Here is a 26,275-nt window from a genome sequence, read left to right on the forward strand (position 1 = left end):
CAGTTGCTCGCCATCTCGGTAAGACAAGAGAAGGTCAGCAATGGCGGCTGTAATTTGGCGCGTGTGTAAAGCGTCTATATTGTGCAAAATTCCCAAGTTTGGGAAATGTTAATAGTGGGTGCTTGAACGTAGTAGGCGCTTCCGCGGTATTTTATGGTAAGGTTAAAGGGACGGTGACAGGGTATTTATGCTCTCCAAGGTTTTTATTTGTACAGGACATATGAGAGCCCAACTGCCCAGAGCACAACTTGCGGCTGAAAATTTGTTTTCTTCCTGCCCGAAAACCGCCAATCGAGAAATAGATGTAGCCCACTGGGAACAAAGCAGCAAAACAGGATTAGCTTTGTGTCCGGTGGGTCGCTCCAAATTGTAACACAAAACGTGTTTTAGGACTTGTTTCTAAGCCTAGAGCGTCACAAAATGTTGTGACGAAAATAGGATAACAGGGCCATTTGTCTCTACAAATGACTGTCTCCCAACGGGAACCAAATCCCACTGGCCTCGCTCGGTAATCTATTGCTTTGTTCCCAACACTTGTAAAGCTGCTGTGGTTAGCACGGGTGTAGTCTGTATATACGTATTTGCGTGGCCTCTGCACATGCTGAGTCTTCCAACCCTATTTGAAGGATTAAAATACACATTAAATTTCTTTCTGACGTCTTCTCAGTTACTGCATATAAATGCAGTTCAGTTTTGTTCTTTCTTTTTTCGCCCCCACTAGGCAGTTTTGTCCTCGGCGGAGTGTCCTTTCTGGGTGATAAACGACCTTTTATTTGAGTAGTCGGCAACTGTAACTCCCTTAAAATAAACGTTGAACAAAAAAAAAAGTATTCAAATTAATTCTTTTTTTAATTTGTTTTTGTAGAATGTGCTTTTCATGGAACGAGTCTTATTTCTTTTATTATTGTTGCCGCAGGTTTGGTAGAACCAGGTGTTATGGCAGCTGTGGCCTTGCTTTCTGGCATTGCATATATCCCCTGTACAAAATGTCTACATAGGTGTATTTTCAAAATTATTAAAGAGGAACTCCGCTTTGTTTTCTAGATTTCCGGGTTTCTCTTTCTGTCCTTGTCCCTTTCACGCTGTTTTTCACATTGAGCTTTCACATATATTTATTACCGAAATACGAAAAATATGACCCAGTCATTGTACGATCTGGCCTGGAAACACTCAGAAGAGAAGAGGAGGAAAAGAAGATTGAGTGCGAGGACCATGAGCAAGGGATTGGAACCCGGTTTGTCGGGAGAGACGGTGTGTCCCTGGCAGGAAAAGCGAAAGTTCCGAACATCTAGCCGATGAGCTCTCCCTCAAGTCCAGCCTTGGCCCCACACCAGGGAAAGGCTCCGACACTGCACGAATGAGTCAACCCTACGGGCCCCAATGGACCGTCGTGATCCATGACAACTTGTTTCTTTGCTATGGAGTTGCTTTCGCTTTTTTTTTCTCACAGTATATTTAGCCGACCAGAACATTTACCTTCAAATTCAGATTTACGAGCATCGGAAGTTCAGACTGTTGTCGGATCCCTTTTGAGGCGCGGGTATCCACAAGGTTTTATTGAAAACACGTACAAACAGATGCAGCAAGGAAGAACAAAAGAAACTAACAATTACAAAGCAGGCGTGGTAACTATCCCTTATGTAAAAGGCGTCTCAGAATCTGTTCGCCGGTGCCTCCTTCCATTGGGTATACAAACCACTTTCAAACCCTATATAAAATTATGCGACCTTATTTCTAAGCCAAAGGATCCAACCCCTCCTGAATCGCAAAGTGGTATTGTATATAATGTGAACTGTCAGGACTGTGACAAGTGTTTCATCGGAGAAACCGGCCGTAAATGGAGTACCCGCCTCAAAGAGCACAGAAGAGACGTGGAGAAGGCAACACATGCCACAAGGTCAAAAACTGAACTGGTGGACCATGGTTGGACGACTGGTCACACTTTTGATTTCACGAATGCTGTGACCCTGGCACGGGAACAACGGTGAGGCCCCAGAAGATTTCTGGAATCATGGTGTATTTGCAGTGACCCATCCGCCTGTAATTCTAACACCGGCTCCCTCCCCGACGTCTACACTGACCACCTGCAATAACTTTTCATTTAACTTCACATCTATGACGGACGAAAAAGAAGTTCGAGCGAGAGCCGACAATGTCTCTCGACGATGATGATGTCTCCCGTATGCCATGGACAGAGAAGTCGGCAGAACCAGCGCTACGGATGAAGAGAAGGACGAAGCAAGCGTTTGGTTGCTTGTAGCTAGTCGGGTGTTCTTAGGCTGCACTGATGATGTCTCCCGCATAGGAGACGAAATGTCTACTTATAAATTGTTGGTGTTATGCAAGTCGGAGGTATTTGTTTTTAATCAAGAATCCCGGCTTTTGGAACATTTTTGCCACTTTAATGAAGGCAATTGGCTCGTAGAGGCGTGCAGTCACTCTTGGGGAAACAAGATGGGGACGAATTCTCCCCATTTGTAGTTTGTGTTACCCTGACATGGCTGTATGAAGGGTTTCTTCTGTTCCAGGAAATACCGCCCTTGAAGTCAAGTCTGCCTGTTGACTTCTGGAATGGTATGTTAAACCAAGCTGCTCCCAAAGGCTGTCATTTAGCATCTTTTTAGGAACCTTTACTTATTAAAGGTACTCTCTCATTTGGTTTTTGCTAATCTACATGGAGGTTACAAAGTTCATAAATTTAGGAAAACCTTTTGCACTTACTCAATAAATAGGTCCAGTGGTGGTTGCATAACGCAAGTTCTTTTTTAAGACACTTCCTGTGTTATGTGTTTATCTTTCATACATGTAATTGCCTGGTTCCTGTAGCAGTGATTAGCCCTGGCTGGGAGCTAACCAGATGTAGGTCAATTCCCACGTAATGCACTGCTGGTTTTTAGTCTTGGGTGCTTTCATGGTAGGCTATTCGCGACTCCAGCGACCTATAGGGGGCGCCACCGCCAAACAAACATGGCGGCTGAGTCCAGGTCGCGGCAGCTCGGCAGGGCCGCCTGAACAGGTGGCGCGTTCAATTTAACATATTTTCTTTTGTTTAATGCCCAATTTTATAGGTATTTGAACTGAGACGGTTAAGTGTAGCCGGTGCAGATAAACTTGCAAAGCATAGTTTTGTTTTGCCGGTGTTTTTTTGTTCTTTTCGTGTCAAACTTTCGTTTCGGAGATTTCGTTCAAAACCGAAACTATGGGCTACGGAGAGACGGTAATATACTAATCAGTTTTGATCATCTAAGGAAAGCGGCGATAACTATAGAATTGTTCCACAGAGAGTAACTTTTCAGCTAACTCGCATACCTCGACCATGCGACTTATCTGTCCGCGAAATCGAGCTTTTGTGCGTATCCGCGTTACGAAACAGCTCCAGTCGTCTGCTCGGCCAACAACACAGGCTGCAGGAAAATTACGAAAATTAAGCAACCGCTTCTTGAGCCAAGGACCATGTTAACCCGCCGGCGCCCCACTAAGCAGCTGATACTCGTATTTCAATTCAGGTTTTAGTAGCAATCAAGAAGTCATTTTGACGAGCGGGTTATGTTATATTACGTATACTATGGGGGGGGGGGGGGGTCCCACTAAAGCGATATTAGTATATCCTTCGGGTTGAAATATGAGCTTAGTTGACTAGCTATTAGGTGAGCTGCTGAATAAAAGTATATTTGACAGACGGAGACGTACTACTTAAACTTAGCCAAATGATTCTATAGCCGGCAGCACGAAGACAAACTGAAGAGGGTCTTCATTGAAGATCCACGCAGAACCTCTCTGCATTGAACTTTGCTTTGAATCCTGAACGGAGAAATTTAGTATTTTTTTTTGTGGCCGGTCCACCTGACCAATGTAGACGTATATTGCTGCTGGCTTCGACGTCCTCGTAATATAAATATTTGGGGCGCGATAGGTCAAAATGCTGTGACAGCATCTTATGAAAACAGATAATTTCCCTCATTCATCATTTGAAAACAGATAATTTCCCTCATTCATCATCTGCAGCGAGCAAGTTTTCCTGAATCAAGTAATTGCGAAATCAGCCCAACTCCTTCAGTGTGGTCCAGAGGCTTTTTCGGCGAAAAGCAGCCAAGATGAATAGCCAACGCACCGACCGGCGTGGGTGGCTCAAACTTGAAGCTAACCGAACACAACCAAACTCAAGAAAAGCAGCTATCGAACCATCCCATTCACTTGACTGCAACATTGATGTTCCCTCCGGTATTAGTTACCAAGCAGTCGTCACTTTGAATGTGATTCGAGACAGACAAGAAATCAAAAAGTTTTTCCGTGATTCCTCCCCATCCAAGAAATCGAAAGCACGCGACCGTGTGCTGTAAAGTAAAGGGGCTTTCAAACACGTAATAGAAGAAAACAATCTACTGAGGCTTCACCACACTAATGATCACTCAGGCGAACTTAAGAAATATTCTGACCTTCGTCAAATTACATTGTTCGCCACCGCGCCGACAACACATATCCGCGAAAGCCACCAGAGACGCGGAGGGGCGCGGAGCGACCTGGACCGACTGGTTCCCGGTTTTCCCGCTTGGCGGCGTCCGTTTTGCTGGAGTCGCGAATAAGGCAAACTGTTTGTTCCAGTGGTGAAAACATGTTCTCTTTGACAAGCCAGTACTTAACAGTGAACTAGAGATAGTCTGTAGTGACAAAAGTCTGAGACTAAGGCTTGTCCCCTTTCCTGTGTTCCTCAGTCTTGTATTTTTGTCATTCTGAATAGTCGTCAACTATGGCTTGTTTTTTTGTATTTCTATAGATTCTATAGATAAAGATAATGAAAAAAGGTTGGGACTGGAAGTGTATGTCCAGTTGCAAGTTTAAAGCAAATGTTTTCAGGCACCTAATTTTTACGAAGTTGACACCTTGGGAAATTTGCATTGCGCTTGTTTTTAAAAGCAAAATTCTAGCATTTGAGCTAAGTGTTACCTCTCTGATTTAGGTGGGAGAAAGTTGATTGGTAGGGTTCACAGCAAGACTTCTGCAATGAGCACAATATTAGGTTGAGGTAAGGAGGTAACTTAGTTGAGGGGACTAGTAGTCGTGGAATATTAGCAGCACTGTGCAATATCAAAAGGTTGCTGCATGGGTGTTTCTGCTGTCTGAAACCAGTCGGAAGTCTAAAACGGTAAAGAAGTGTCATTGTTAATTGCATGTTGCATTCCTAGTGGCATGGCTGCACGGTGAGGAAGCTGATTTGCAGAAAGATAAAAACTATCTCGTTTTGGCCAGGACAGCCCCGTCATATTTTTCTCGCTGAAGCATCATCTCCTCTTTTTATGGGAATGCGCAGGGTTGTGAGATCCGTATCGAGTGAATGGAAAATAATATTAAATCAATGTTTACTCGTTGCAGGCATAATTTTGTGAAAATATTATTTTGGGCTTGGAGATCTTTTTTGTTTCGATGTTTTCGCAGGTTTGATAACTATTTCTTCCCACAGAAACAAAACGTCCTTTTCTTCATGATCGCCGGAGTTGTTACGTGTATTTGCTCGATGCTCGACCACATGCTACAGAATCAAAGAAGAAAGCTGTGTCTGGTTGGTTCTTTCAGGACAGCCCTGTCCAGAGTCCAAGGATCGCAGAATGCCACTTCTCTGCGAAGTTTTTGCAGAATTTCCGAGTACCCCCGTCAACATTGACATTAAAACGCCAAATGAAGAGCTCATCCAGGAGGTCTCTTTTTTTGCACATTTGTCCATTGATTTTGAATGATGTTACCCGAGGTATTGCCTATTTTCAGGTGCACAAGCTGATCAAGCAATTCAACAGAGAGGACATCACAATCTGGGGAAGCTTTCATCACAGCGTCACCAAGAGATGTTACGAGCTGGTAGGGATATAAGTTTCTTTTTCTTGGCACCTTTCTTGTCTGGTCATTTCTGGCACATTACATTTAGGATACAGCCTTTTCATCCTGCATCCTTTGGGAGTGACTTTTTTGTGCAACAAGTTTGCCTATTTTTGTATATTTTCTGGAGACCGTAATTCATATTGCTTGAAATGTTTTTGAACAGAGTGGTTGTACTGTACTTACTCCTGTTTACAAGTTTAGTTCTCAGTATATTATATGCTGGCAGAAAGCATTGTGCAAGGACCCTTCCATTTTCAGCTCTGAAGTTGTGCACCATCTTTTTTGTCATAGAATGCGCCTACACAGCTTGGCCATACAACCACACGCACGGTCACACGCTAAAAGCGACTTCAGTGCGGAAACACGTTGCAAGTCAAGAGACAGATGGTTCTGGTTTCGGTATTCTCTGCTGAAAAGTAACTCTAGCTATGTTAATTGTCACAGTTACAGTAGCGAGGGATTAGCGCTAAAAGTTGACATGCCACAGTTACCAGGGAAGACAAAAGTGACACTTGACCTAAATTGTCCTTTCAATCCTATGGTTCCAGAACCCGAGGATCCCGTTGTTCTTCTCGGCTCGCAGCCTACTGTACCTGCTCATCCTGACCTGCACTGGCCTGTTGCCTTTTTTCCCTATCAAGGAAACCTGCCTCGAAGTTCTCTTGCCACATGTGGCCACCAAGTAAGACGTCTGTTTGGGACCTGCACTTATCTCGACTGCTCAATGCAGCGGTGTTCATCAGGCAAGCCTGCTTCAGAACACTGCCAGTCACCTTTCTGCAAATGAATACCATCTGATGCCGGGAACAGGCCAGATTTTCTCATTGAAAACATTGCAAAATCGCTTATAACTTTTGAATAAGAAAATTGTAAGTTCTAAACCTTGCGCATCGGATCCAGACCGCAATGACTTGGCATTTGGGCAGAGACTGAGCGTTCGGCAGCACATAATTCATTCTTGCAGTGCAAAAAATGTTGTTCTTTTTTCTCCCATGTGCTCACTATAGTCCTTATACTGTGCCATGCTTAGATACCGTAAGAACCTAAGAGATAGCCCACCTAACATCAAGAGCAAATCGGGTGAAAATGCGGAGTGGGCTAACTCGCGGTGTAAAATCAAGAAATGTTCAACAAATTGCTATTTTTAGGTCGTGTCCATTCCAAGCTTGTTGTTATGGCGAGGGGCAACGAAGCAAAGATGACTGTACCTCCCAGTCAGCAACGTTTGCGTATATCCCGCCATAGATAAGTGGCCGCATTTACGCGAAGGCCATAATTGATCCCAACACTACTATCACTAGAAGTGGGCTAGCTTTTGGTGTTTAAAAAATATAGTGAAGGGAGCCAAACATGAGGGTGGGCTATATTTAGGGGGTGGGGCATCTCTCGGGAGTTTACGGTAGACATCAGCTGTTGGCATTTTGAGTGGAAACATATTTACAAATTTGACTGAAGAGGCGTCCTCTTCCCTTTGATGTCGTCATCGTTGAGAAGTTCCAATGCAGATCTTGATGTAGCAACATTTTGTTGTGTTTTGCCCACACATTGGCATTGTCCTGTCGTCCCGTTGGTTGCATTCTGAAGACGGCTTTGCCTGAGCTCAACTCTGTCTATGATTCCATAAAGTTTTAACTTGGGCTCCGTGAGATGAATGTAATGTTTTGAAAGAGTGTCACAAAACACTGTTGCCCGGCCAATAAATGTACCTAAATTTAGTAAGTTTCGCTAAATATTTATTCATAATTAATAATGATTATTGATAATGAGAGAAATACTTATGCATCCTTTCGCTGCATGTTTTATTATCTCCCGCCTTTTTTCATAAAATTTGGCTAGCTTCCATATTTTAAAGTCTACCGATTGTATGTCTAGCAAGCAACATTTCTTGGATCTCGCTGGCAGCCATATTCCAAAATTAAAATGGTTCGAAAAGCTTTCATACATCTTGCCGTGCTAGACACTCCTTAATGCCCATTTTGTTTTTGTACTAATGCATGTATAAGGATGCTGTCTTCGTCGGGAACATCTACCAACAAACAAGACATAAAGTAAGATTACTATTAATTATAACAATAATAGAATAATAGAATTTATTCCCATTTCGAGAAATGGTGGAGCATGAGGAAAAAAGCATCAGTGTGAAACTTGACGATATCTGAGCGACATCGGCAGTGGTACAGAAAAAGTTTGTGGAGTACACTCATTATTAATGCAAAAGAGCACATATTGTTATAATATTTTGGTAATAAAACCATTTAATGTTATAAGCAGATTTCTGTCTTCTCCATATATCAAAGAGATGGTGCAACAAAATTCCAACGCCTATTTTATTGTCTAAATGTCAGCCATGTTCTGGCCACACCATGGAGACACCAACTTTTTGCTCGAAAAGGCAGCAAAACATTATTACTAAACAGAGTGTGGTCACGTCACACTCCACATATAGGCAGCGCCGCTCCATGGGAGTATGGAGGCAAGCTCCGTGCTCGCGAGCCTCGTCGAACTTGGTCGAACCGGATCTGCCTTCTCTTTCAACTCGTATGGGGGAGAGGGAAGGAGCTACTCCAAGTGGCCAAGCTTCACGTCTGAGGGGGGGGCTGGCGTGGTTGCGAGCTTGACAACCTGGCCGTTTTAGTTGCCCCTCCCTGCTCCCCACAGGAGCTGAATAGGCATGGGAGAGAAAGGAGATCTGGTTTAACAAAGTGCAACAGGGCGCACTCAGCATTCCGCCCTATTTTTGCGCAGCAGCGCTGCCTTTATGTGGAGTGACTTTCGGTTTACAATCGCCGACAGATTTTTCCGATTCCGATTATTCGGACGTTTTCGCCTAACCGTCACTCACGCCATGGAGTTAATGTATAACATTGACCCTAAATTTCAAACACCATTAAGCTTATTGCTCGATATTTCGGACATAATTTGTGTGATTTCCTGAGTTAACAGCCGCCGCGATAGCGCCGCGAGCTTGATGACCGGCATTTTTGTTGTTTTGATTTTGCCCAGTAGCCTCGATACCATGTATTACGCAATAAACAAGTTGGGTTGAGGCTATAGTCGGGTTTGCGGTTCCGCTATAGCCAATATGACTGCCTGCCAATTCTTATGGCTCTTCCAGTTCTTCTCGTGGTCCGTGTTTCTTGAGTGCGACTGCAAGAGGAGCAGCAGTCTGCCGTTCTTGTGGTCTATAGGCGCGAAGGTTTTTTTACCGATAGGCTTAGTATTAAAGTGAGCTTGGAGGACTAAATGTTGTCTCCACATAGTACCAAATGGCGCCATTCGCTGTTTGTGCCAACGAAGGCGCCGACGAAGCGCAGCATCGTGATCAAACAGATCATCAAAGAGGTGAAAAGTGAACATAATAAAGCGGAAGTTGCACGAGAACTTAAAATTGACATCAAGCAAGTGGAAAGTGCACAATACGCAGCGGAATATGCGCGTAAATTTAATATATTTGGCTGAAATAGATTTTTTGGGCCGTTTAATTATTCGGATAATTTCGGAGTCCCCTCAGAGTCCGAAAAATCAGTTGGTGACAGTATCTGGTTTAAATAATGTTTTGGTGATTTTTCGAGCGAAAAATTGCTGCCTCCGTGGTGTGGTCATAATGTGGTTGACATTCAGACAATAAAATAGGTGCTAGAATTTCGCAGCAGTATCCCTTTAAAAGGACATGGAGCTTCTTTCAAACTGGGGTATAAAATAGTGTTGTTGCACTGTTCTGCCACGTCCCTCAAGTGTAGCTGACAACACGTTTCTGCATGTGCATTTTCTTTGCTTCTTGGATTCAGAAACCCAGGAATGAGGCAGCAAACCCAGTATCTGAGAGGAATGGTCCTGCTTAAACTGATTGACTGGTAAGTATTGGTGTAAAAAAACTGAAACAAAATCAGGCAAGCTGTGCATTTAGGCGAGTTTCTCACACTTGGGCATGTGGTGGTGCTGTACAAGGGATTGCTTGTTCTACAAGGTTGGCCCTCGATAATGTTGAGGTGTTTTTGCATGACATAAACCTCATGCATATCGTAGGATTCTGGAATATCACAAGAAGTTAGCCCCAGAAGTAAAGCTATGATGCAGTGGAGTCATCCCATAATGTTACCTGAATCAATCATGAGCTAGAAGTGATTTCTTGGAAGATTCTCCTTTGGTACCAGACCGGCTATTTCACTTCATGGCTAGGGGCGGTACTACTATCCGTCGATTTTGTCGCACGATGGTTCCGCACAAAAACCACTGCGTTGAACTGATGGCCGACAGTATTTATGGAACGTAACGTGGCTGCTCGGTGATGTAAGGTGCTATACACGGCTATTTGAAGCGAGGAAATGACAAAAGAATCGCCTTTTTGAAATTGTGCTTTTGAATATGTTCTGGCTCTTTTGAATCTTTTCCCAAAGTATTTTGGCGAAATATGCCCTGTTTATCTCGGGTTATTGATTTGAAGTATCTAAATGGAAATCTTTCCTGCAAACAAAAAACAGAAAAAATGGTACACTTTAACCGCCGGTAGCTCGAGAACCACGCGATTGAAGGGAGACATCTTGGTCTCACTGGAAAGCTCGAGTCCAACTCTTTTCATTCCCACCAATCATGATGCTAGGTGGCGATTGGCTGCCGAAAACGAAGCACAAATAAAAAGTTAAATTTCGCCTTGCGGTTCGCTGTAGCGAATCACACGTGCAAATGGAAGTTTCTCATTGGCCATCAGTGTTACACAGCATCTGCTTGTCATTTCCGATCCGCCTTCTCGCCAAGCGTCGTGTGTGTCTTTCACCGTGCCGATCACAACAACTCCACGTACCAAGTTTAATACAGCCCACAAGTTCGAGAGGAAGTGAAAAAAGGGACCGAGAAAACTAATCCACGATGCAGTTCGACTTACCGCGAGCCCAGATGTCGACGACGAAGTGAGGAAGTCCGAACACAAACGCATCGCCCCGACATCCGCGACTTCGGGATGGCCGACAAGCAAGCGAGTGAGGCTCGATGCGACGATGCTCGGCACTTCCGAGATCAACGAGAGAGAAGGAAAAGCCGAGGACAATCTGACTTTCGTCGACATCCACTACGACACGAAAAGCTGAACTCGATGGCCGGCGCCGATTGAGCAGCATTTGACAGTACAGCGAGTTTCATCGTCGTAAGCCTCAATGTCGTTCTCTCCTTCAATCGGCGAAGTGTAAAGGTTCTTGCAGCGATATGGAACTCGCAAAATGCGATCGGGAGTACTGACTCGCAGTAAAAGTCAAGCTCCGTTGTTGTGGAAACGTCGCATCTGAGTGGAGTTTGCTACGGCTCCTAACAAGATCCCCTTCGTGCGCCACACAATCCACAGGCAATGGACAGACGACCCTCAACGATATCTTTGCGGCATATCGTACGGAGGCCCACGCAATAAGACATACCAGCGGTATGTGAAGGAGAAACTAAACCCCGTAACCAAGAGGGCCGCCTTCGAAATGTCGGAGTGCGCGACAACCGTGAGCCACCCTGTACAAGTAGCTGCTCTACAGAAGCGCAAACAACATCGCAGTCTCCTACGACGGGAGTTGAAAGACGAGGGGTTACTGCTCACACGTTGGAGTGGGGCCAGTGATAGAGCACTTCGTTGGTCCTGCATTCGATCAGGTTGCAATTTCAAACTATCGCCTCATTCGAAAAAAGGGCCAAAGGAAGGCACCGTGGGCTACGGCGACCAAAAGTCTTCCCACGGGGCCTCGGGGAAGTGGAACGCAAACGGCAGTGCTGGCCAAATGGAGGTCGAGGCAGCCCTGATACCCTTCGAGAGGTCCTGGGAGCAACGCGGCTGATGCCGCACTACAATGTTCTCGGACAATGACGGCCATTCGTTCGCGGCCCTCCGAGAAGCCAACATCTATGGGTTTGTTCCCATAGAGAAGTGGGACCGTGTAAATCGCATCCAGAAAAGAATGGGGACGGCTTTGCTGAAGTGGAAGTGCTAAAGCGGAAGGGAGCAATGTGCACCACCCTCGGTGACAAGGGAAGGCTCGTGGCTGAGCTCGTGGTCAGGCTCGTCTCTTACTACGGCTACGCCCTGGAGTTGCACATATACCTGCATCACTTCCAACGACACCAAGGCCAACCACCACTTGTGTCCTGCTGGAGAACAATCGCGGTGTAAGCGGAATGCAGCCCAAGCGAAAGGGGAGCCCTCTCCTAAGCACCGCTACAACCTTCCGGATCGTGTCTGCACGGCCCTTCTTCCTGTCTATGAATGCCTCGCCGGCAAGAAGTTGCAGCGATGCCACAGAGGCAAAACGCAAAATGTCACCGAAAGTTTGCACTTCCCGATTTGGTCGCTCGCACCCAAGGACCGGAATAGTGCTCTTTTCACGATCAAGGCAGCTTTTGCAGAGGCAACCCTCTGATTCAGCGTAGAGAGCCAGCGGGCATCAGCTGCCATCCTTGGGGAGCTGGACCTCCACCCGGCATGAAGTGTGCGAAGCGAGGGGCCGAGCAGGATCCTTGCTGCAGTGCCTCTTTGGACGCCCAAGCATCTAGGCCTGTACACAACCGATCTTTATAATTTTTTCTTTTTAGAGTGCAGCTCTTAGGCGCCCGTTTCCGGCTTGAGCGGTGTCGCCATAACCGCGCAGTGCATTACGGGTAAATTTCCCCGCTAAATTTAGCGGAAAAATTTCCCCGCTAAATCTAGCAGAAAAATTTCCACGCTGAATCTAGCGGAAAAATTTCCCCGCTAAATCTAGCAGAAAGATTTCCCTCCTAAATTTAGCGGACAAATTTCCCCGCTAAGTCTAGCGGAAAAATTCCCCTGGGGGTCACGTGACCCCCCGAGGTCACGTGACACCCTCCCAGGTCACGTGACCCCCTCCCCGAGGTCAAGTTAATGGGGCCACGTGACCTCGTGGGGGGGGGGGGGGGGGGGGCACGTGACCTCCCACGTCGCCCCCCCCCCTCCCCCGAGGTCACATGACCCCATTAAGGTCATGTGGCCTGGGGGGGTCACTTGACCCCTCCCCAAGGTCACGTGACCCCCCCCCCCCCCCCCCCTGAGAACACGTGACCTTCAGTATCTTTCCCTCATCCTCCTCAAGAGCTGCGCTCTAATTCGGCGTTACAGGGAGTTGTAAACGGCTTTCGCTTTTTTTTTTTGACGGGTGTTAAGTGGGGTATGCAATAAGAAGTCTAATTGCATCAGCTTATTAATAAATATTTTGTTTTAGTACCCCCGAACACATATTGTAAAAATTAATTTACAAACTGAAAAATTTCAAAATGTTGTAAAAACGTTATAATTAATCCTAGAGCCTCCATTTTTACCTTATTGCATTTTGTAGACCTAGTTTACAGCGATATGATTATTTTGGGGTTTTGTCTTCTGAACTTTTCAAAACCTCGCCTGTAAAATGTTTAAATAAAATAGTTAATGTTTTCGAAACTAACCGAGCTATTTCAAATAATCGGAATCTGAAGATGATTATACTCGGCAAATTTAATTTGAATTGCACCAAAAATTTAAGAAGAAAGAAAGCTCTAGAAGCAGTGTTGCCCCTTGTGGGGTCAATCTATAATAATTACTGCCACCTGATCGGTCAGTGGTTCGCTCGTCTCCCAAAGAGTGACACAACGGACCGAGAAGACAACAAACGGGTTTACAGTACTTCCCGATTGCCCGTTCTCGAGAGCCAGCAGTCCGGGCACGCCGACTGACGAGAGTCCGCCAACAAAGCCACGACCGGCTGGCACTGAACTCGTTCCCCGCACCACAATCCACCAGTGCCGTTCAGTCTCCGAAAATGATAAAAGCGGATAACGAGAGGGGAAAGCTGGCCCTCTATCCCGAAGACAAGGTCAGCTATTCGTGTGGGAAGGGTCCACTTCGAAGAAAGGGTGGGGACATCCTCTTCCAAGCTGACAAGGCGCGTCTGGCTGGGCATTGCTTGTGCGAAATCGAGGGGAATTGTAGGTGGGTTTTGCAAGTCCATGTCTCTGTTTTCGCTGCCCGAAGTCGTGACGCGTGCGAGCAGCCCAAAGGAAAACCTTCAGGAGCAAAATTTTTGGATCGTAGATTAAACTGGGTTGTAGATAGTAAAACAAGGTTGCCAAACGCAAGTCTCAAAAGATCACACGCAATTGCTGAGGAACCGCCAACCACATCTCAGTGTGTCTGGACGGGCTCGCTTGCAAACTGTATCCGCAATCGCTCCGCAAATGCAGCTCAACAGCCAGTGTGAATGCACCATACGACCTGCCCTCTCGTCAAAATACTGCAACTGGGGCTGTACCAAAAGAGCCGGGAAAGGTGCGACGATCAGTTTTCGTGCGTTTTCTGCCCGCTCGGTTCGTCCAAAAACGTGGATAGGTGCCATGAAAAGGAAAACCAGACACCATCGGATCACGATTGTTTGTGTGGGATGTACTTTAGGTTGAATTCACGGATTGTTGTGGTCGTCAGATTTATTTGTTTTGTTACAACATCAACGCGGAAAAACCGTCAAGTTGTCCAGTCCACCCGCGGACCACGATCAGTGCGTCTTCACGTTCAAATGGCCATCTGATCGTTCAAACTGTCGTCTGCTTGTTCAAACAACAGCGGGCAGTAGACCAGACGTTGCGATAAGAAGTGCAGGCCTCAAAAGACTTTTAAGTTTGAAGGTTGTTTAGGGTAAGTAGACTATGTGTAAGCAGTAGATACAAGGAGATGTTGATCATTATTACCAGTGGCCATCACCGACTTGTTATGCCAAAATCACTTGGTCCGATTCTGCTTGCACTTTGCAGTATTGACGTTGAACATCGCAGCTACCGTCCACGCTTTTCTAGCCCGAGCGACGTCGCAACTGAAAATAGTGAGCAGAATCTCGTCATGTAAATCGGGCTTTATAGCGTCCATTCTGCGGCGTTCACGTGAAATGAATCGCCGCACGCCACATTTATACAAAGTTTTGCGGTATAATGAGCCTCGCTAATTTCGCCCTGGCCACTAAAGTAGTCCAACATTGCTAGGAAGGCATAGAATCAACAATTCCAAAGCAAAAAAGAGCCGGGGGACTCGCACCAATGCCGTCACATTCCAATGGTTTGTTAATGCGGAATGCTTCTTGCCCACATCCCATGTCGCTAGGGGTTCTCCGGTTTGTTTGTAAACATGGTGTGTAGAAAGTTTCAGAATCTGAAGCCCATGTACTTTCATTGCAGGTTCATTGTGAGAAAATTTTTGATAGATCACCTTCGGAAGAGGGGAATTCCCGTAAGTAGCAGTAAACCTCCTCTCGTTTGTGCGAAAGCTTATTTTGAGCCAATGCGCATATTATTTAGCAAGAGCAGAGTTTTTGCTTTTCCTGAGCACTTTCTACCGAGTAGTACTCATCCTCAACTTTCTTGGACATCAACGCCTCAGCGCAGCATGCACTAAAATGAGAATTTCGAATGAGCAACAACACCCATCGCAACGTTCTCCGGGAATATTTTAGATGACATTCATAAAATATCAACAAGCAGTAACTAAACTTTTGAACGCGTATAGTTTTTATTCCATGGCTCTACAAATTTTGTTGCATTGAACCCTATGGGCTACATTCGTGCTTTTCCTTGACAAAATATATTTCCGAGAACTGTAATTGCTTGGGTAGCATAAAACGCAAATCAATTAGAATTTTGATATTTCCGAACACTTCATCCAAGTGTCCCCGAAAGTTGACCATGACTGACTACCTTCTGGTGTGAAGCGTCTACTGAGTACAGTACCATGGCGGCAGGTTTGAAACTTTGACTGAACTGCATTCCTCAGTGGTTCATGTCCTTAGAATGGGTGGTTGCATTCGGATCAAACATTTCCAACCCACCCGAGCAAAAGATAAACAAAGTGTTCTAATGCCTAAAAAAATGTAGGATTTTAAGAAAGGTTTTATCGCTACGATGGCTCGATTTAGTTTTTAGTCATTTCTTTAAATGTAATCTCCGTTTTATAAACAAAAACAAAAAAATTACGAGGACATCTAAGCATTTACAAGTTGTGAATGCAAAAGCATGAATGTCATTCTCCCGCTTCTTTAGTTTGTCTGCGGTGTACTGGCGTGGAAGGCCACGTTCGGCTACTGCCAAGGTTGCGGTCGCTAACGATGTAGATGCCTCAGGCAGTGCCATGTTCCTCGGTGCCGAGAGGAGCAAGGCCGACCTGCTAGAAAGAGCGTGTCAGCTGAGACTCGGGGAAAGAAAGCACTGCCAAAGCCAGCGCACGAACTGAGCGGGACTCTTGCCATGTCTCAAGACGCTCGCACGCCCCAGCCTTTGCAGTGCTTTCTTTCACTGAGTCTCAGCCGAGACGCTGTTCTAGCAAGCCAACCCAGAAACGGCCAAAAGCCCCCCCCTCCAGCAACATCCGACACGAGAGCGGTGGCCGAGCGTGCGCTCTCCTGAAGCTGCCGCCAATGGCTATTAGGGAATCGTTTTGCTCAGCCAATGGGAGAAGGGGTATTTCTTTCGCATTTTTTTGCGGTTCCAGACGCCGCCAGCTCCGCTCCGTGGGATAGCTAATGCTTTTGCATTAAGGGGGGACACTACCTGAGAATGTCAACTTTTGAACCGCTCACTCAATCGGCGTGAAATTTGCAGGTGGTGTTTGTAGTCATATGGGAGGGAGGGAATGCCAAATTTCAGCTCTGTGAACCAATTTTATGAGGTTCTAGTCCCGCAGAACATGGAATATGCTCAAAAAATCTATCATTGAGAAATGGTGTTCGTAACCACATAATTTTCTGGGGGAATGCATACTGGAATACTTGTTGCCGGTTACTATGAAAACAAATTTCAGAAAGTATGCATTTCTTAAGTAAAAACAATTATGAATTTATTTTTTTTTTTACATTTACTAGGCAAGTTTTGCAAATTAAAATTTTTCATAATAAAGGAACATGAAAATGCAATATCTAGGTTCATAAAAACCAGCTCCATACAATTTTGGCATATAAGCCGCAAATATTAATTCTTGATCTTTTCATACTGAAACTATACATAGTTTTATTAAGGTAGGATTTGCTGCCAAAAAGATGAGCTGAGAAAAGCGCGTTCAAAGTGCTCAAACCTCTATCTTTTCTTTAGCATCAGTAGGCCGAAAATAATATATAAAAAATAACTATGCTCTGTAAACAAATTAAACTTTCTGTGAATACTCTCTAGACATTGGTGGATGTAAATATTGAACTTTTTAAAATCAAAATTTTTTTTTTTTGCAGAAATTGTTTTTTTTGGATAGTGTCCCCCCTTAATAATGGGTAATTGGGGGAAATAGTTTGGAATTATTCACAATGTGAATACTGGATCAAGCAAGTAGCATTTCCTGTATGCTGGGAAAGTCTACTTGAAGGAGTCACTTTTTATGGAGCTTAGCATCAAGTTTACCAATCACATTCAGCTTAATATGTTGTTGTTTGAAGACAACAGAACTCGTCATTCTTCTCTTTCAAGAAGTCTCTCTAAATAAACTATTAAAATGGCCACGGAAAGCTGTAGCATATGTCACCACCGTATCACTGACGATTAAGAGGCGGTCGGCAGGATCGTGTGCAGAGCAACAAGAAGATAGTTTAATGGACGTCGGCAGTATTTATCAGATAGTGCCTGGCGCACTGCGCATGACTAGTGCCTTGTCATGCGAGGCGTTGTACATAAGCCCGATACAAGCACCAGAGGTGCGCTACAGTGCATTGTTTTGCCCGCAGACTTACCTGTGGGTGCTGAACGAAAAAGAGGACTTCCAGCGGGCCTTCAGTCTCGGTGCGTGCGGCGTCATGACCGACCGCCCTACGCTCCTGACAGAGTTTCTGCAGGAGAACCCCGACGTGGGAACATGGCCAAATGAAACTGACGCCTCCAACCAAGAAAGAAGATAATCTTGGACATGCCTTCTTGGTACGGCACAAAAAAAGAAGTGCACGGAAAGCACAAAAGGGTTTTGATTGGAAGAAAGCAAAAAGATTTTCATACTCTAGAGGAGCAGTGCAAGACCCACTTACCGAGCTCACATTTACTTTTCTTGAGATGATTCGTTTATATCCTTTTCTGTCGAACGGCAGAAATCCTCAAATTTTTATTTATGGTGTGCCTCATGAAATGCTTGGCTCATTAATTTTTTTTGTGCACATTGTCACATATTTCTCATTTGCAGTCAAGAAGAGCTTTTCTTTGCAGCTTGTGCGAGTCTCTTGGCAAAGTTGTTACATGTATTTGTGTTTGTGACCTGGACCACACGTGGGACCGTCAGTTGTGCCAATCTTTCGCAATAACAATCCTGGCTCACAGAACAACCTATGTATGAAATTGGAAAATCTTTAATGCATCGTATCGTGTTAATATCAAATTTACAGATATCGTGGTCAATGGCACCGCTCACAAAAAGGAAGTGCAATCAAGAGCATCTACAATGTACACATTATATACACGGCAACAGAGTTCTGGGTAAAACTTCCTCAAACGTCCGAACAAATCTTTTTTTTTTTTAGTGGTAGCATCGTGTTGTTTTCAATGCCAAAATATGCAAAGCATAAAAAGTGTCCTCAAAATAATAGTAATAAAAAAAATGTTTGTCGTTAGATGGCTGTCCCAACTGGCTGGTCTTTGACAACGAACGCTGCTTCCTCTGTCGAGAGAGAATGGTGGCAACAATAACACGGTCCATTAACTCGGCAATCCATCAGTCACGCAAGATCCCCCAAATGACTTTGCTTTCGTTCGTTCGCAACAACAGTCACCGAAGCTTTTCAGATAAAATCCTAGTGCATCAGCAGTCCGGCGCCTGGAGTCCCTCGTCCGTCGACTTGGGTTTCCTCCGCACGGTCGACACCGCGTCCCTGTTCTGCGACGAGCCGTCGTCGCTGCTCTCGCTGCCCCCCGGCTTGCGCTCGTCCTTCTCCACCGCAGGCTCCTTCGGCACGAACGCCCCGTCGCCGTTCACGGCCCTCACTCTCTGCAGCCTGTGCGGCTTGGCCGCGATCTTGGGCGGCGGGGGGGGGCGGCTTGTTCCTCCGCGTCACCGGGGGCGGGGGGCTGGGCCCGGCCTCCGCACTCTCCTCCCTGCGTTCGGCCAGCAGCTTTCCTCCGTCGTCCGCCAGGATCTTGGACAGCGACGGCGCGAGTCCCAGCCCCACATTCCGGTCGTGGTAGACGTCCGAGATGGTGGGCGGGGGCACCCGCGCAAAGTGATGCATCTGGTGCGACAGGATGTGATCGCGGATAGAACGGTCGCGCTGCGCCGTGGCGTCGCCTCCCGCGCACGTTGCGGAGTCCAGCAGGGCGCTTGTGCCGAAGTCAAGGCCTCTGCCGTCTCCCGGCACCTGGCGGGGTCGCCGCCCCTTGCCGCCCAGGCTCGTGCGCGGAGCCGTGGGCGGCGGAGGCGGCGGCCGCGAGATGCCCGCCCCGAAGCGCGGCCGGTCGAGCGAGAAGTCGTTGCGGTCCGAGTCGCTGCTTTGCGACTCGAATCCCGAGACCGCTGCCTTCCTGCACGGTCTGGAAACTTGGTCGCCCTCGCTGGACGTCGCGCCACGGTTATCGCTGACAACGAGGCGCCGCACCGTCATCTGGCCCTCCCAGTCGGAACCAGCGGACAGCGAGCTGTCGGGCCGCTTGGCCGGCGTCTCGGCGCTCGCGTTGTACAGCGACGAGCCGCTCTTGCCGCCCGAGTGGAGGAGGGTCGCGGCGGGCAAGATGCTCGCGTTGGCATAGGCGACGGGGTTGACGGGGCTCGGGGTGAAGGCGTCGCTGTCGCGGCCCTTGAGGTCGGACGTGGGGGCGGTCCGGCCGTCCGGCTCCCCCCTGGCGCGCACATAGTTGGTGAAGGCGCCCGTGCCCTGGCTCAGGACGGGGCGCGTGCTCGGGGGCCCCGTGGAGAAGCCCAGGGCGGGGGGAGGGGAGGGGTCCGTGCACACCTCGCTCTCCAGGCTGTCCAGGTCGCTCGAGTCTTCCAGGTTCAGGTTCTTGGGCGCCTCCTGCGTGTCTGTGGCCCCAGAGGTTCTTGGTTTCTCAACTCTCCCGTGCAACTTGATTGCGAATATTGACCCCATGTGATTATGACCGTGGCACTGCTCGTGACACTGTGGCATTTCACGCGAGCTCGTGCACTCCCATTTGTGTAACGCATCAGAAACTGAATATAGTGAAGGACACTAGAGAAGCTCATTTGCCCCTTTTTTCAACAAGCACAATAGGAAATGGGCGACCCAACTGTGTCGCAGCGGTCGCCTATTGTTTGCCGCTACCTAGCAACAGCTGGCGCAGAATCATCGGGAAGCAATGGCGACCAACGACACAGCGGACAGTGGCCTCGTCAAGATTTAAGGCGGTTACATATCCAGAGAGCTTCTTCCGTGGTGCCAAGATGACGAAGAAAACCCCTTCACGAATCTGGCCACGTGTGTAATGGGAAGGAGGGCGCTGTACTCGGAAGACGAAATTGAGCGCACCTACAAAAAACGTCGAACTTTGCGTAAGTACATAGGAGACCTTTCTTAGGTTCCGTTGAGTGGACTGCTCTAATGATACATGTTTATTGGTTTCTGAATCAGCTTGACAACAACTAGGTGACTGTTTTCGAGCCATTCTGCGATTCCCAACATTACTTTCTTCCTGTAGGCTCTGCCTGTAGGCTGATGGAAAGATTGATGGGATGTAGCTTGGGTGGGAGACTTTGTCCCGCTTCTCGTTCCTAGTGAAATGTTTGCATAGAAAAAGTTAATTGTATTCGTCAGCAGCTTAAAGGGGCCCTGCAAGGAATCACCGAACCTGAGCGCACTGAACGTCGTAACTTCATGAAACTTTTCTCAAATTTCGCTTTATTTTAAAAGTTATGGGCAAATTAGAATTACAAAAACAAGCAAACAATAACCTCCTTCATGACGTCGTAGGTCCTGGCCTGAGTGGCCGTGAACTAGAGGAGGAGTAGTGAGCTCATCGAGCGCTCACGGCTGCCGCACTCCATGTCGACGGCTCGAAAGGGCGCCACTAAAGCACGTGTTAGATAGGCTGTATGAAGCGGGCGGCCAGGGCGGCTCGCATTGCTTTTGCTGCACGATTAAAGACTAATTCGGTATAACACTTCATTGGCCACAAACGACACCAAATACGGGGTAAAGATCAGTTCAGAACGGGAGCCACTTCGCGCTGCCATACCGCCAAATGGCCAAATCGCCAGCCAAGCCCGCGCCGAAAGCCTTCGGAACGCTCGGAACCAGTCGGATCCTCGAGCCGGTATACTATAACCGCAGCGCTGCCGCGTACATCCGGGACCTTTCTACGCCGTTCGTTGGCGTCTCATCCCACTAGCCCTTTCTAGTATGCGCCGTTTTTTCCGACGCTTTGTGGCGAGTTTGTCGACGGGTCTTTTCTTGTTTCTGTACTTTATAAACTGCATTTGTTTCTTTTCTGTTCTAAAGTACTGAACAAAAACTACTTTCATACATAATTGAAACGGTTCACGACACTTATATTTTGTATCTTGACTAAAAAAAAAGATTTTAGCGGCTCTGATCAGTAGTAAGCCCAGGACCAAAGACGTCACATATCGCGCGCTTTCGGCAACGCGGGTCGCCCTCGTCGATGGAGGAGGTTTCCACGTTGTCCGGTTAAAATATGATGCACCGATATTTAGTTACTCTCTCCGTGCCCCCTGGCTTGCCCGAACCCCAAGAGACGTGGAAACCGCAAAAAAGATAGACGCTTAGATATGATTGCAGGGCCCCTTTAAAGTGAAACGCGAACTGATCGAGAAAGGCCACTTACTTGCATCGACACACAAGTCGCCCTACATTGCATGGCGCTCCGCCTCACACGGCTTCGAAGGAAAGCCATAAAACTGTGTGCCGTGTGCGTTCTTTTACATACTGTTGCAGCCTACAGCGCTAACCCACAACTACGCAGAATCAAGCCAGCGACTGCAGAAGCCTCCCAATGAAACCGACCCGTTTGCCGCTAGGGGTGCCCTGATCGAGGGTTGAATTGCGCTCGCCTGGTTCCTATAGAGCATAATATAAATTGGCCACAATGTACATCTTTTTGAAGCTGCAAAGATGCTACCAGCTTCTTTTATATATCTATCCATACGTTTTCAAGTCGTTTTCAATGTTTTATATTCGAATAGATAAGTTCCCGATATTTCTCTCGAGCTTGACAAGGGCCGATAAAAAATTGATTTTTAAGCGCGATATCGTGGTATATAATGACCAATATTTCTGGTTGTTGATCATTGTTCTCGTAGAAGCTTTCTTTCCCAACTAAATCAGGGGCTCAAACTTTGGCTTACCAAACACTGCCAGCAGTGCCTGCAGGGCAAACTGGATCGAGCGACGGTTTGCCTGCTTGCCCATCCGAAGGGTCACCTCGTCCCTGCCCACTTCCATCAGGTCGAAACCTGCAACGGAGTAAAACAATCTGTTTATTTATTTACTCATTATAATCCCTGCTTTTCCTCAAGAGGGGCAGAGACACAAAATGATGAGCTACAAAAAGAAAATACTCGCACGTGGGTAATACGCAACAGTATAGTAATGAGAAAGCTGAACGTTCTAGAAAATACAAACTTTACAATGGACATGTAGGTGTTATATAGGTGGTTATGTAGATGTTGTAGTTGCTGAAAATTCTATGTAGTTGGTTGCTCTCTCTCCTTCTCCTGCTCTCGTTTCGGCCACAACCTTTAGTTGCATGCCTCTTTCTCATGAGCTGCACCAGAGATGAGGCACTGGTCCACCGCATTAGCGTGACAGTACTCCGAGAGATGCCCCATCCTGAAAAGATGCCCACCCTGGTTTCCAGCCAAATTTTCGGTTGGTGCAAGAACACCAAAAGATGGCTCATTCCTAGAAATTGCGCCGTTCGGGTAGCCTCGGCAGAAAATAGGAGAGCTTTTTTCACCTCGGTCATCTCAATATATTTGCCCCGTCTGTCGGGGCCTTCATTGCTGTCATTTGGAATCTCCCCAAGAAAACTTTTGGACGACCAAAATCACTTTGGTGCCAGGCTTATCGGCAGGAAGCTCCCACATCCAAAGAACACGAAAAGAATGGCGGACATGCTGCAACCGCCTGTTGTACCCGCAACGTCTAGCTATGGCCTCGATGCAGGTTCCCTATTGCATGGGCTGTGGAGTGTGTTATCGAGAATGCAACAGAAAGGAAAAATGGCGGCGATTTTAACGGCTGCAGTCGTGCGAGTGAATGGTGCAAATTTAAAAATCAAGCAGAGTCGACTGGCGCCTAAAATTTTAGTCGCCGCATTAACTCTGTGCGGCAGGTGACGGAGATGTCCAAAAAGTCAGCTGGGAACTATAAACGCATTCCAACAGAAGAAAGTGACCTTCGCATTTCTTAAAAGACTGCATTCCAGGCCTGGCTACACTTTTTTTTACAGATTCAGATATCCCTCGTTATAACGAATTCATTTTTTTTTTTAATTACCGCCTTTATTGAAGTTTAACGGGGTCCCGACCAAAATGCATGCATTTTGAACCGTATTATTCGAAGTGTATCAGCGGCCGACCAAGCTTATTACAAAGGCCGAAGCACTGACAGCACGGAAGCTTACAGGGAGCTGCGTGGAGACCTTTGCATTCCCTCCCCCTTCACCGATGTAAACCGCAAACAAGTAAACGGAACAAACAGGTGACGGAGGGCAGAGGCCGATGTGACAATGCGGGCAGGTAGCGGCAGGAGCAGCGTCCACGTTTCGACGCTAATCACGGCGCCCGCGGCTGACGCTGCGCGTTTAAAATTAGATCTAAAAATATACATCCCATTTTTCACGAAGCAAAGGGCTTAGTGACTTTTACTAGGACTTTTTAATCCGAAATCACTCATTATCTCGAAATCTTTGGAACTGAGCAGAGTTACCCTTTAAGCTATCGCTTTAATAGGCAACTTCGCTCTCCGAGTCGCTCCGCGAGCACAAAGTCATGGAATCTGCCGCCTCGTGAAATCACAGGGCGCCACACAGTGTATATGAATGGGACATGCAGCTCACCCAAGGATGCGAGCAATTCGTGGCAGCCAGGAACACTCCAAAGCTTGACACTGACGTGGCATTCCACATTGTCCTGCTGCGTTTTTCCAAGCTGTCCCACCACCTGATGCATCTAAAAACAAACGTGCCATTGCTTGTGAGCCAAAAATGTATTCCTCCCCCGGCGAGAGTGCAATTGCCGAGCATTCACAAATTCCATACCAGTTCTATGATGTCGTCTGCATACTCCGGTCTTGAAAGCAGTTTCGATATGGCACTCAGCGAGATGACGGACAGGCCTTCGAGAGGAGCACAAAAAAGACCACGTTCAAGGTTTGTAGCAGCCGTCAAGTACACTTGGTATTAGAAATAAATGAACTGCGTAAAGGACGAGGACAGAGGACAACCTGAGGGCACGAGAACACTTTCTGTCGATAAAAAACAACACAGGCGGACATCTGTCTGTACATTGTTTGAAATGCGGTTGTCATCCTGATTTGGAAAGGACACGTGTTCTCGCAAGAGCAAATGAGGCAACGGAAAGAAAACTGGTAGAAGCCCACTTCATTAAAAAGAAAGGTCACGACTGCATAAGCATGCAATCTGTTTCACTATCAGACAAGGAATTCTCTTTTTTGGACGGTCATGTTTAAACCTTATTTAACCGCAAACTGATTGCTGCTGTCATATATACTGTTGTGTCTGCGCCAAATAAACAGTTGGAAGTCTGCGCTCCGTGTGTCATACTCGTCTCTACCTCTGTCCTCGTCCTTTACGCAGTTCATTTATTTCTAAAATCATGAACCAACTAGCCCGCCAAAAGGTGTTACACTTGGTACACAAAGGGGTCAGAAGTTTGGATATCGTTCAGGTGCCTCAAACGGACGCCTAAACCATTCTATGGGTAGACAAACAATTCGTAAAGCACCGTAGATTGCAGTGATAGGTCCAAGAACCGAGGAAGAGAGATACTGCCAGGAAGGTAGCCTCTCTCCTTTGCCTCCAACTTCCTTTTTTTCCTCTCCACCCTCGCTGGTCAAGAATTTTCGCGTGACAAAGTGCTAGCTGCACATATGCATTCTGTAAATGTCCACTCACCACTTTTAGCACCTTTTTTTTATTGCCCGAAACCAAATGTTTCGGCACCTAAACACCCAATGTTGTCGGCTATGCCGCTTCATTTTAACTGCCAAGCCATACTAGCCGATTTAGTGCAACGTGTCAACAAATAGGGCAGGGTCGGCTCTTGAGCAATCATTGTGCTAGTTACGCTTGGTGAGGGAACAATGCCTGAAATGTGTCTTTGACTGGTGTGCTTGGCGTCCTATACCGCCCGGGTATCAGAAGTAGTCCCGGCAAATTGCGTCGGAGGAGCTGGAGTGTCGTGCTGCCGGATGCCGCGATTTTGGCAGTTGGTTGTAGAAGTGCCAACAGAAAGCAGGAGCGAATGCGACTATTGCTGCAGCATCTCAGCTCCTGGCTGCTGAAGAGTTTCCAAACTGTCAAGCTGGACCCGCAGCTAAAGCTGCCACGCAGCAGAGGCAGGTTGCAACCTGCCTCTGCTGCACTGCACGAGGGCAGCGAAGCAGATGTTGCTTGCACTATTTCTCCAAACGGTGCGGTGCCGTCGATGCCGAGAAGCGCTGCAATTGCAAACCGAAACTAAAGAACCCGTCAAAGTAGTGTTGTTTTTCAGAAAGCTGTAAAACGCAGCGCGTGCCTTCTGTCGCACTCCAATTTTTTTATTTAGTGTTTTCCGATGATGCTCGGCAAATTTCCGAATGAAACCGTGCCCTTAAACTCAATATTTAAAAAATTAATTACGCAAAAATAATTAACTTAATTAACCCAAACTTTAATCATTTTCCTAAATAGGCCCCTAGCCTAGGACCAAATTGACACAAGCCTTTTTTTTTGTGCATTGCGTAGTTTTCGCAATATCGAATTTTTGTCCACCTTTCGTGAAACACCCTGTATACCCGATAACATTGATGGTCTCAAATATATCTACAAACCCCCATGCAAAAAGAAAAAGAATTGAGCTTCGATAGTTGGAAAAAAAAAAAAAACAGCAAATGACAACCAGTTATAAATACCGACTGGCAACCGACCTTTTATCCAAAAGACCGGCCATGCCAGCCGTGAATTGGGCAGGTGGCTACCCTACCCTTAACAGAACGGGCGTTTGAGGACTGCCACCGTGCCGGCGCCAGCATTGGGCAAGCACGACACAAGGCCGTCGGTCGGAAATCGAGGGAAACGACGGCAAACACACCAGTGAGAAACACCTTCAAAGAGTGGGTAGGCGAGCTGGTCAGTGATCATAAAACTCAGCTGCAAAATTAATTTTCACGCATTTCCTTTATATAGGCTACAAGTCAAAGAACGCTAACGCCAACGTCAACCCCACACAGTCAAGTGGACAAGGTACGAGCGG

General features: G+C 46.7%; 2 protein-coding genes across 3 annotated transcripts in view; one reads left to right on the plus strand and one right to left on the minus strand.

The window, feature by feature from the left end:
• Positions 1-18,455, plus strand: part of LOC8037516 (lysophospholipase D GDPD1) — a 29,735-nt gene extending 11,280 nt beyond the window's left edge. Inside the window, exons 5-12 of one of the 2 annotated variants that reach the window (XM_040216209.2) lie at positions 2,529-2,574; positions 5,572-5,693; positions 5,761-5,850; positions 6,420-6,553; positions 7,875-7,919; positions 9,660-9,725; positions 15,052-15,103; positions 17,574-18,443. In XM_040216209.2, the coding sequence (XP_040072143.1) occupies positions 2,529-2,574; positions 5,572-5,693; positions 5,761-5,850; positions 6,420-6,553; positions 7,875-7,919; positions 9,660-9,725; positions 15,052-15,103; positions 17,574-17,744 (726 nt within the window). In that variant the 3' untranslated portion in view covers positions 17,745-18,443. Of the gene's footprint in view, positions 1-2,528; positions 2,575-5,571; positions 5,694-5,760; positions 5,851-6,419; positions 6,554-7,874; positions 7,920-9,659; positions 9,726-15,051; positions 15,104-17,573 lie in introns of both variants that reach the window. The other variant, XM_040216210.3, reaches the window with a different exon arrangement.
• The window catches only part of LOC8037513 (tetratricopeptide repeat protein 28), an 81,745-nt gene continuing 73,634 nt past the window's right edge, over positions 18,165-26,275 (minus strand). Inside the window, exons 21-24 of the mRNA XM_040216212.2 lie at positions 24,061-24,137; positions 23,860-23,971; positions 22,145-22,252; positions 18,165-19,843 (exon numbers count right to left, since the gene is read on the minus strand). Of these exons, the coding sequence (XP_040072146.2) occupies positions 18,624-19,843; positions 22,145-22,252; positions 23,860-23,971; positions 24,061-24,137 (1,517 nt within the window). The 3' untranslated portion in view covers positions 18,165-18,623. The remainder of the gene's footprint in view (positions 19,844-22,144; positions 22,253-23,859; positions 23,972-24,060; positions 24,138-26,275) is intronic.

Source organism: Ixodes scapularis, unplaced genomic scaffold (assembly GCF_016920785.2).
Source record: "Ixodes scapularis isolate PalLabHiFi unplaced genomic scaffold, ASM1692078v2 PGA_scaffold1__304_contigs__length_218370807, whole genome shotgun sequence".
Classification (NCBI taxonomy): domain Eukaryota; kingdom Metazoa; phylum Arthropoda; class Arachnida; order Ixodida; family Ixodidae; genus Ixodes; species Ixodes scapularis.